Below are 12,142 nucleotides of genomic sequence, written 5' to 3' on the forward strand. Positions count from 1 at the left end.
TCTCCCTCCTTTCCCTTCCTTTTCCCTCGCTCCTTTTCTCTTCCTTCCTTCCCCTTACTCCGTCCCTTCCCACTGGGCGCTCCTCCCTCCTTCTCTTGCTTCCTCCCGTGTCTCCCTTCCTTCCTCTTCTTTCTCCGTCCTTCCCCTTCCTTTTCCCTCGCTCCTTTTGTCTTCCTTCCTTCCCTCTCCTCCCCTTCCCACTGGACGCTCCTCCCTCCCGTGTCTCCCTCCCTCCCTCCCTCCCTCCCTTCCTTCCTTCCTTCCTTCCTTCCTTCCTTCCTTCCTTCCTTCCTCTTCTTTCTCCGTCCTTTCCCTTCCTCCCTTCCTTCCTCTTCCGTCCTTCCTTCCCCTTACTCCTCCCCTCCCCTCCCCACTGGGCGCTCCTCCCTCTTCCTCTTCCTCCTTGTCTCTTCTCCCATTGGCCCTCCTCCCTCTTTCCCAGCCGGCAAAGGGTTACAGGGCGGAGGGGGCGGGGAGGCCGGCCGGCCGTCAGGAGGCGGGCGCCCGCGCAGCCTGCCAATGCCGCATCCCGGCGAGGATGGGTCCCCTCGGCTAGAGCCAGGCGTCGCCGGCCCCGCTGGCGGCAGAGCCCAGGAGGCAGGCAGCCGGGCCCGGAGGAGGAGGAAGAGGAGGAGGCGGAGGAGGAGGCAGCCAAGCGGGGTTCCCTTGCGGGACTCCCTCCCTTCCCGCGCCGCCCTCCTCGCCGCACCTGCGCCGGCAGCCCCGCCCTGGTAGGTGCATCCGCAGAGGCCTCGCTCTCCCAAAAGCCCGGGAAAGAGAGAGGGAGACGGGCCACAACAAAGCCTTGGCCTCGGCCTTGGGATCACTCACGCCTAGAGCCGGATGGGAGCCCGAGGGACATCTGGTCCAGGCAGAGAGACACCAACAGAGCCTTCCCGGCAGATGGCCCAACCTCCAGGGAAGGTGTGGACACCACCACACTCCCAGGCAGCAGAGTCAATTAGGGTCAAACATCAGGAAGTGCTTCCTGATGTTCAGGTGGAATCTGAACATGGTTAGCATTCATTCTAACAGCAGGCCTGGGCAAAGTTGGGCCCTCTCTCCAGGTGTTTTGGACTCCAACTCCCATCATTCTGCACAGCCTCAGGCCCCTTCCTTTTCCCCCTTAGCCACTTAAAAATGTTAGAATGTTGAGGCTGGCCAATCAGAAACCATATGCAAATTAGTAGGTTGAGATAGCTCATGCATGGGCCAACTTGGGTCCTCCCTCCAGGTGTTTTGGACTCCAACTCCCATCATTCCTAACAGCCTCAGGCCTTAAGCGGCTGAGGGGGAAAAGGAAAGGGCCTGAGGCTGTTAGGAATGATGGGAGTTGGAGTCCAAAACACCTGGAGGGAGGGCCCAATTTGCCCAGGCCTGTTATACATACACTTTGTTGGTGACCCCCAAAAACTACAACTCCCAGGATTCCCTAGCTCTGAGCAATGGCACTCAAAGTTGTGTCAAGCCGCATTAATTCTATAGCGTAGGCGCACGCTATATGACCCATATACCATGGTGAAGTATATGGGTCATAACATACCTTGATAGTGAAATGAGCTTCTCATACATTTATCCAGAGCTGATTTTGGAAAAGCGGTATTTTAGACCATAACACCCAGAAACCTGTTCATGATGTTCGGAGGATTCAGGAAGAAACTTGATCCAGAGAATGTATGTGGAAGCATGGCGTGGGAGTCTTAGAATCCGACAGGAAAAGCACAATCAAAGCACTCCTGGCAGATGGCCATTCAGCCTCTTCTTAATAATAATAGTAGCAGAATCCTTGGTTAGGAGGAGACCTGGTGGGCCATCCAGTCCAACCTCATTCTGCCAAGGAAAATCGCATTCAAAGCACCCCCCGACAGATGGCCATCCAGCCTCTGTTTAAAAGCCTCCAAAGAAGAAGCCTCCACCACACTCCACTGCAGAGAGTTCCACTGCTGAACAGCTCTCATAGTCAGGAAGTTCTTCCTAATGTTCAGGTGGAATCTCCTTTCCTGTAATTTGAAGCCATTGTTCCACGTCCTAGTCTCCAGGGAAGCAGAAAACAAGCTTGCTCCCTCCTCCCTATGACATCCCCTCACATATTTATACATGGCCATCCCAGTATTCAGTGTCCTGTTGTGTTGTGGAATAATTGTTTTGCTGGGAAGAAAAAAACAAGGCCTTATGTCTATGTGTGAGTGTAAAATAACCAAAAAATGGTTTTTCATTATTTTCTGTAGAGAGAAAAAAAGAAGATTGCACAAAAATGTGTCTTTTTCTGCAGAAAAACTCTTCCACAACACCCTGGGGCATTCAAATGTGAGGATAATACCATGGGAGAATTTCCATTTTTTCCTTCAATAGGAAAACTACCTCAATCCTTATTAGTAAAGAATTATTAATCCTTTCATGGAAGAAAGAGATACTTAAGGATTTCCCTCCTTGTAAAAGAAGAAATTAAAGTGATTTGTGATTTGTTTATTTGTAATGCATCATCATTAATACATGGATGTCAACAACAAGCACGTGAAAGACAGAAGGTGCATCTACACTGTAGGATTAATGCAGTTTGACATCACTTTAGCTGAGATGGCTCAGTGCTCTGGAATCCTAGAAGCTGTAGTTTTATCAATGTCTTTGGCCTTCTCTACCAAAGACTGCTGTGTCTCTCCCAACTACAACTCCTAGCATTCTGTAGCATTTAGCCACAACAGTTAAACAGTTAAAGTAGTGCCAAGCTGCATTAATTCTACAGTGTAGATTAGTGGTTCCCAATTTTTTTTTTGACCAGGGACTCTTCTCTAACATTAGTACCAAAAGGGACACAAATCAGTTTTTGGTCAACTTTAGATTTGGTTTGGTTATTTGAAGTGCTCATTCAGAAAATTGCATTGGATAGACCACATCAGCTGTAGTTTCTGATACTGAACATATGCCATCCCGTGGTTGCCATCTGCTCAACAGAAAAACATATTTTAAAAGCCTCTATAAGAGGGTTTTGGGAGATCAGTTGCTCTTGTTGCAATGCTGTAGGTGAGGCCGCGGACCATATTTTAATTCTTGTGGACCACTGGTGATCCATGGACCACAGGTTGGTGTAGGAAAACGGGGAAAAAAACCTTCTAGGAATTGTGTTAATTTTTCTACTGGCATCATTGTTTTAATGGCTTTCGTAGCCAGAGAAGTTTTACATGTCAAGTTTATTCAGTTGTTTTGATGAATAAGACTGTACTACTTTTAAAATTATCAGCTGAAAACAAGATCAATGTATTGTTGAAGTTTTGTGTGGTTTCTGGGCTGTATGGCTGTGTTCTAGCATTTACTCCTGACATTTCGCCTGCATCTATGGCTGGCATCTTCAGAGGATCTGATGGCGGTGAATCAAGTGGAGTATGTGTGTATGTATGTATGTGTGTGTATATACACACACACACACACACACACACGCACACACATATATATATACACACACACACACACACACGCACCCCTGTGGGATGTCCAGGGTGGGAGAAAGAACCTTTGCTCCAAGGCAGATGACTTCACTATTGATCTTATAGCTACTCTACACTAAGCGATCTTATAGCTACTCACCTGCTAATGGATGGATCCAATTCAAGCACTTACAAATCAAGCTTTTTAACTGCACCCTTCACACTTGGTTTACAAACATTGGTTCTTTCTCCCACTCTGAATAACTGCACTTGCTTTACCACAATCAGATCCTCTGAAGATGCCAGCTACAAATGTCAGGAGAAAATGCTGCTTTGACATGGCCATACAGCCCGGAAACCACACAACATCCGGAAAACAAAATTACTTCAGGAACTAAAGCCTAAAGTGTTGGGGGAATGGTACGTATGTTAGCTGCTTTCTTCCTATTTAACTGTTTGAGAGGATGAAAACTATAATGATTTTTAAAGAATATCCATAATTACTAGTAAGTTATTCATATTGCGCTTTATCTTACCGGAGGGACTTGGAGCAGATTACAGTTTTACGTATATAAGGCAAACATTCAGTGCCCGTTTACACAGTATGCAATGACATACAATATATAGACAGAGGTAAAGGCCTTCCCTTCCATCTTCGGCGTCTGGAGGTGATGCCCACTCTGGCCATGAGGCAGTGCTCCTGTTCCATTTTTACTTGCTGAGGTGCCTCTTGGCCATAGACTTCTCCGATCATGTTGCCGGCATGTTTGCATGGGGCGCCCTTTTACCTCTCCTCTGACCTATTGATCTACTCGCGTTACATGCTTTCAAACTGCTTGATAGGCAGAAGCTAGGCTGATAGCCAGGAGCTCACCCCGACGCATGACTTCAAACTGCTAACCCTTTTGTCAGCAGATTTTCCTGCAGCTGGCAGCTAGCTGTGCTACCGCAGTGTACTGTTAATGCCTATAACCATGGTCCATGAGCAAATGCAATCATGGATTATAGCCTCAGTGGGTGTGAATTTGATATTATGAACAGTTATGGGAGCATTAAATTCTTGTATCAAATTCATGTAATGAGATGCCCTCCATCAGGTAGAATGTATAGTTGGAATGGTATAATCTGTGCGGAGAATGTCCGAAGTAAGCAAATGGTTCCCAAGAAGTCTGAATGAAACTCTGCATATAAACATGAGTGTGTTCGGAGAATGTGTTATTCCAGAGGCAAGGATAAACAATGGTTCAACTTCTAAAAAAAAAAGAAAAAGAGAAGATTCCGTGTAAGCATTAGAAATAGCTTAATCATCATCATAAGCTATCACTTGCGGATGAGTATGATTGTCTTCCATGGGTAGAGACTTGGCGGTGGCTCCGTAAGTAACTGTAGAGACCTATTCTGGATTTGCATGGACTTTTGCAGGGAGGACATATATTTCCAGGTGGAAGGTGGTCCCGACAAGAGTTTACTTCCTCTTGGCACATTTCTCCCTTTCGCCTTCGTTTTGTGCCTGCATAGCACTGTTTTAGGTTAGCTTTAAGGCCATCCTTAAATCACTTTTGTTCTTCACCATTTTATTTTCTGTTCTTAAACTGAAAGTAAAGTAAATGCTTTGGGTGACGCTGATCAGTCATTTGGACAAAATGTTCGTTCCAGCGAGGTTGGTGGTGGAGAATCATTGGTTCAGTGCTGGTGGCCTTTGCTTCTTCCTGAATGCTGATGCTTGTCCCTCTCTCTTCCCAAGAGATTTGCAGGATTTTTCTAAGGCTATTTATTTTTAACCTAGGAGAACACCTCTGTAGCGGTTTCTGGGTCTTCCCAAGAAGTCTGAATGAAACTCTGCATATAAACATGAGTTTATATGCACTCATCGCCTGATTTCCGCTGGAAGCTGACCATAGAATTGCACTGGAGGACATAGAGATTCCTGGAGAGGTGTTCTGTCAAGAAATCTCTAGGTCCTCCAAAATGACTATAGTCTCACACTGGTGAACCTAGAGATTCTTAGAGCATTTTATACAAATCCACAAATAATCAAATCTGCAAAAGTGGAGGAACAACTTTTTATGTTTGTTTTTGCATAATTTATTCTGCTCAAGCACTTGTTATCCATAACCACTGATCATGGGAATTCTTTGTCAGCTTGTCACTTCATCTTTTGAGATTTCAGTAGGTATAAACCACAAATTGCCAAACCTATTTAACTTATTTCACAAGGTCTGGAAACTTATAAAACATACTCTTGGAGTTGCTGAATTTTCCATCCATTATGAACATTGCATATAAGTACTGCATATTCTGGGTTGCTGTGAGATTTCCGGGTTGTATGGCCATGTTCGAGAAGCATTCTCTCCTGATGTTTCTCCCACATCTATGGCCGGCATCCTCAGAGGTTGTGAGGTCTGTTGGAAACTAGGCAAGTGAGGTTTATATATCTGTGGAATGTCCAGGGTGGGAGAAATAACTCTATCTGCTGGAGTCAAGTGTGAATGTTGTAATTGGCCACCTTGATTAGCATTGAATGGCCTTGCAGATTCAAAGCGTGGCTGCTTCCTGCCTGGTGAAATCCTTTGTTGGGAGGTGTTAGTTTGCCCTGATTGATTCTTGTCTAGAATTTCCGTGTTTTCTGAGTGTTCCTCTTTATTTACTGTCCTGATGTTAGAGATTTTTACTCGTAATACCGGTAGCCAGATATATAAACCTCAGCTGCCTGGTTTCCAACAGACCTCACAACCTCTAAGACCCGTCGCAAACTAGGCTCCTGCGGGAGCAAACCTTGCCAGCACGTCCCTGACGTCATGAGACTCCGCCTCTCGCTCCGCCCCTTTCTCGGCCTCTTTCTCTGTGCCAGAGTGGTTTCTCCTTTGCTAGGGCAGCATTGCCAGCGTACTCTCTCAGTTGGCAGAATTCAACTGAGAGAATATGCGGGCAATGCTGCCCTAGCAAAGGAGAAACCAATCTGGTACGGAGAAAGGGGCGGAGAAAGGGGCGGGGAGAGAGGCGCAGTCTCATGACGTCAGGGACGTGCTGGCAAGGTTTGCTCCTGCAGGAGCCTAGTTTGCGGCGGCTCTTAGGATGCCTGCCATAGATGTGGGCGAAACGTCAAGAGAGAATGCCTCTGGAACACGGCCATGCAGCCTGGAAAACCAACAACAACTCAGTGATTCCTGCCATGAAAGCCTTCGACAACACACTGCATATTCTGTTAGAATACACTCATGATCCGTCATTCTATACTTCTGCCGTGAAAAGTTTCCTTGCATTAGAATAATAATAATAATAATAAAACCAAGGTCACATTCTCTCCTTCCCTATCTCCATTTTAGAAAGATTAAAATCCTTTACAGTGATAAGGCCATTGTTTTTAATTCTATATTCACTCCCCTCTACATTTAAAGACCAGGTGACTCACTAAGACAAATGATGGCTCGGAAAGTAATGCTAGAGCTACTCAAAATGTGTATTTTCAAGAGTTAATGTTTTATGTGTTGTCAAAGGCTTTCATGACCAGAATCACTGGGTTGCAGTTAGCTTTCCAGACTGTATGGCCATGTTCCAGAAGAATTCTCTCCTGACATTTCTCCCACATCTATGGCATGCATCCTCAGAGGTTGTGAGGTCAGTTGGAAACTAGGCAAGTGAGGTTAATATATCTGGAATGTCCAGCATGGAAGAAAGAACTATTGTCTGCTTGAGGCAAGTGTGAATGATGCAATTGGCCACCTTGATTAGCATTTAATGGCCTTGCAGCTTCAAAGCCTGGCTGAGTCAACAAAGTATTCCCCCAGGCAGCAACCAGCCAGGCTTTGAAGCTGCAGGGCCATTAAATGCTAATCAAGGTGGTCAGTTGCCACACTCTCACTTGCCTTAAGCAGTCAAGAGTTCTTTCTCCCACCCTGGACATTCCACACACATATAAAACCCTACTTGCCTAGTTTTCAACAGACCTCACAACCTCTGAGGATGCTTCCCATAGATGTGGGCAAAACGTCAGGAGAGAATGCTTCTGAAGCATTCCATACAGCTCGGAAAACTCTCGGCAATTCAGTGTTTGTTTAAACAAGTAACATAATACATACAAAAAAGTTTGGTAAGAGAGTAAATTGGATATAAAACATAGATTGGAATGCAATTAAGTCAAAAGTTAAGCATACTTGGATTTCAAAAATATACATATTTAAACTTCACTCATTATTTCGGCTGGGGAACAACTTAAGTCAGCTTCTATTAGAATTAAAATGCTGGGTTCAAATTCTGTAGAGACATCCTAGGATGGGCAGCAACATATATTTATCCTTGTTAAATGTTACTTCTGAGGATTTTAAGGCAGTTGCTTAGAGGGTATGCATAGAGCAACAATTCTACAGAGATTACTCACTGAACATGTAATTCAGGTTTTACACATAGTTTAGAAATGTTATTTAGAAAAACATGCACAAAAGGAAATAAGTGTGGATGCTATGAAGTAAATAACAAAACTTATAAGCTACAGTAAGACTTACTGTGAAAGCATTGCATATACATATTTGCAGAAAACACGGGATTTTTTAATAGGAGGAAAGACCTGTGATCATATACGAGTAGCATATCCATCTGCAATATGCAACAGCCTTTAGCTCTGCTCATTATAATTGGAAACAAACCTTCATTTTTCCACTTACAAAACAAGAACAGAGAAATTCTACTTGTAGAGAAAGGAAACTGCTTTCAGGTAAAGGGTAACTGTCTGATAATCTTCAATTGAACTGGTAACCAACTTCGGCATTTCTGTGACATGCAGTGTTGGGAGTGCTTTCAGCAGCTCATTAATTTTTACTCTTTCAAACTTCTGTTTCATGATTGCTGTGCAGAAGTGTTTCATTGCTAGCCAGGTTCAGGCATTTTTTGTCATTAATATAGGAATTATTTTAATAAGGAATGAATTAAAAGGTACAGAAGAGCTTACATTCTCGTACTATTGACAGTGGTAGTACATGGAAGGACTGAACAGAGGTTTCCATTGGGTTGCTGTGAGTTTTCCGGGCTGTATGGCCATGTTCCAGAAGCATTCTCTCCTGACGTTTCGGCCACATCTATGGCAAGCATCCTCAGAGGTTGTGAGGTCTGCTGAAAACAAAGCAAGTGGGGTATATATATCTGTGGAATGCCCAGGGTGGGAGAAAAAACTCTTGTCTGTTTGAGGCAAGTGTGAATGATGCAAATAGCCATGATAATTAGCAATAAATAGCCTTGCAGCTTCAAAACCTGGCTCTTTTCTGCCTGGGGGAATCCTTTGTTGGGAGGTGTTAGTTGGCCCTCATTGATTCCTGTCTGGAATTTCTCTGTTTTTTAAGTTTTGCTCTTTATATAATGTCCTGATTTTAGAGTTTTTTAAATACTAGTCGCCAGATATATAAACCTCACTTGCCTAGTTTCCAACAGACCTCATAAACTTTGAGGATGCCTGCCATAGATGGAGGTGAAAGGTCAGGAGAGAATGCTTTTGGAACATGGCCATACAGCCGGAAAACTCACAGCAACCCAGTGATTCTGGCCATGAAAGCCTTTGATAACACACTGCTCATTCTGTTAGAATACACTCATGATCCTTTGTTGGGAGGTGTTAGTTGGCCCTGTTTGATTCCTGTCTGGATTTCCCCTGTTTTTTGAGTGTTGCTCTTTATTTACTGTCCTGATTTTAGAGTTTTTAAAATACTGTTAGCCAGATTTTGTTCATTTTCATGATTTCCTTTACTAGTGTTATCTTCCACTGAGTGGATGCCTGCATAGGTGTCACATTGACATTAAACTTTGATGATCATAAGAAACCAGGCTCTCCTTAAACCGTAATTATCTCGTGATGTTTAAGTTTTGAATTGAGTAGTGATTTGTCTATGAATACTCAGTAAGCATAGAAGCCGAACATTGATTTTAGTTGCCCACTGTTCTGTCTGATACGCTATTGTTTCTTTTCTTAGAGAAGCCTCAAGTAATCTGATTCCAGATTTTGGGGTTTCCTTGAGCAATATAACCCTGGCAGCAGATTTCCTCCCACTTGTGTCCCTACATCCCATTTCCTTGCTAGTTCTGACTAGAATCCCTCTTATACAAGTGCTCAGAAAGGTGGTGAATATGCTGGTTAGTCTTCTCACCCTACAAGTTACTGCAAGATGACTAGGATTAGCAGGCTCCAGGGTTTGAAATCCCAACATTTTTGGCAGTTAAAGTGGTGTCAACCCACATTAATTTGACAATGTAGATGCACCCTATGCTTCTGATTTCATTAACGTTTTGTATGTAACTTGGGTGACTGAGTAAAAAGTGGGAGGGTCATGTGGTTAGATTCATCAAAGTTGCAAAGACCCTAAGAATCGGTTCTTGCATTCTTCCATCAATGGTATTTAGCATTTTATTTATTACTATCCATCCCCTGCCACGCGTTGCTGTGGCCTAGTCTGGTGATCTGGAAAATAAAATAACGAGATGTTGGTTTCTAATATATGTAATTTCTCTATGCTTGCAGGTAAACAGTATTTCTTGTTGTTTCTTTGTCAGTGTTAATGTAGAGATTGTCTGGTTTGCCTTCTGGAACATGCAACATATAATTGTCCTTCTTTAGGGGCCCTTTCAAATCTATGAGTGTGTGTGAGTGTGTGTGTTGCACCTCAGAGTAGAATCACCTTGTTTAAGACACCAAGCAGCACACAGTCTGTAGTCTTTATGGTTTATTAGAAGTAAAAGGTAAAATGTTCTTAAAAGCAAAGGTAATGTTTTAAAAGATCAGGATAACATAGCACTTGAAGCATAATCTAATAGGCACCAGCAAGGCAAGACCCAAGAGAACATGACAAAGTCCTGGAACCATGAACACAAAGACTTCACGGTACATCCAGCTTAGTTTAGGCAAACTCCTTAGGTAAACGTAAAAAGTTGCTTTGACAAAGATCTGGTCTCAAACCCCCTGTTTAATACCCTTTGCAAAACATGAAGGCATTTCTTTGGCCTCTGGCCTCCCTCTTGTTAGCTATCCTTTCACTCCTTCGAACACGGAATTCCAACCGGGCAGCCCTATCTAAAGTTCCCATATCATCAAGGTCAAGCTGCTTGTTAGCAGCCTGTTTTCCTGCTTGCTCATTATCAGGCTGTGAACTAGACAAAGAGCTATCTTCTCTTTCGTAGTCAATCTGCACCTGGCTGCTAACTTCAGTTTCCACACTCTCATGCCTTGCTGTGGGGAACTGCACTTCTTTTTCACTATCTAGAGCAGGGACATCTATAACAGGGAGATTTTGAACCCAACTGTGAACCTGAGTCCATCATCCTCATCAGAAACACTCTCTGATTCCAGCTGTGTCACAACAGTGTGTGTGTGTGTGTGTGTGAATCATATATATCTATCTATATCTATGACAGGGAGCTCTGGCGTGGGCTGGTCCATGAGGTCACGAAGAGTCGGAGACGACTGAACGAATGAACAACAACAACAATATCTATGACTGGATGGCTCTTTGTCAGGAGGGCTTTGATTATGTTTTCTTGCCCTGGTGAAGGGAGCTGGACTGGATGGCCTTAAGGAAGCATTTCTCAACCTGTGGGTCGGGACCCGGGGTGGGGAGGGGGGAGGGTTGCGAGGGAGTGTCAGAAGGGTCGTCAAAGACCACCAGAAAACACAGCATTTTCTGTTGGTCACGAGGGTTCTGTGTGGGAAGTTTGTCCCAATTCTATCGTTGATGGGGTTCAGAATGCTCTTGGTTGTAGGTGAACTATAAATCCTATTAGCTACAACTCCCAAATATCAATGTCTATTTTCCCCAAACTCCATCTGTGTTTCTATCTGGGCATATGGATCTAGATTCTTCATTGTTTGAATCCACTGTGCTCTCTGGATATAGGTGAACTACAACTCCAAAGCTCAAGGTCAATGCCCACCAAACCCTTGTGGTGTTTTCTGTTGGTCATGGGAGCCCTGCGTGCCAACTTTGGTTCAATTTGATCATTGGTGGAGTTTAGAATGTTATTTGATTATAGGTGAACTATAAATCCCAGCAACTACAATTCCCAAATGACAAAATCGATTTTTTTTTAGTGATGGTCACTCCTTGGGTTAGTAGGTGTCTTGTGGCCAAATTTGTTGGCAATTAGTCCAACCGTTTTTAAGTTATGATGTCACTCAAAACGAACAGAGCATAGATAGATAGATAGATAGATAGATAGATAGATAGATAGATAGATTTAATTTATATGTTCGCCTATCAATTTTTTGTGCCATTCCTACAGTTTCTCATTTGTGTTCAAAAGGGTCCCTATCTTTGAAAGTAGTCCAGGAGCCAAACAAAATTGATCTAGCCTTATTCTTCTTACACTCCCCCATGGTTTAAATTAGAGCAGAAAGAGTTTCTAGGCTTTAAACCTAAACCTTGACCCATTTTAACAACAAAAGTGTTTTTGCACCAGCATTCTTAAACAGAGGAGCACATTTCCTCAACAATAAATAAAGTTGGGGGGAGGGTTGCATTCGTTTTCTACAGATCTTCTGTATTCTTTGTATAGCTGCCACAAATAGTCAATAGGGTGAAAAATGTGTGGCTATCGTACAGCATATTGAAGCAGAGGGCTCAAACAAATTATTGTTGTTGAGCTTATTTTCAGGTCTTATTAGAACCAAAAAAAAAAAAGATGCTAAAAATTAAAGTAAAAAGCCAAAAGTGAAAAAAGAAACCATATAAAACCAGCATTCAAAT

The 12,142-nt window shown here is 43.4% G+C and overlaps 1 protein-coding gene across 4 annotated transcripts in view; it reads left to right on the forward strand.

Annotated features, from left to right (window-relative positions):
- Nucleotides 1–271: 271 nt before the first annotated feature.
- TMEM229B (transmembrane protein 229B) overlaps nucleotides 272–12,142 on the forward strand; it is a 76,901-nt gene continuing 65,030 nt past the window's right edge. The window contains exons 1-2 of one of the 4 annotated variants that reach the window (XM_060762324.2): nucleotides 671–731; nucleotides 3,711–3,842. Coding sequence is in view for 1 of the 4 variants with exons in the window: in XM_060762278.2 (XP_060618261.2) it covers nucleotides 520–731 (212 nt within the window). In the remaining 3 variants the exon portion in view is untranslated. Of the gene's footprint in view, nucleotides 732–3,710; nucleotides 3,843–12,142 lie in introns of all 4 variants that reach the window. The other 3 variants (XM_060762346.2, XM_060762278.2, XM_060762313.2) reach the window with 3 other exon arrangements.

The sequence above is a fragment of the Anolis sagrei genome, chromosome 1, assembly GCF_037176765.1.
Source record: "Anolis sagrei isolate rAnoSag1 chromosome 1, rAnoSag1.mat, whole genome shotgun sequence".
NCBI classification, from domain to species: Eukaryota; Metazoa; Chordata; class Lepidosauria; order Squamata; family Dactyloidae; genus Anolis; species Anolis sagrei.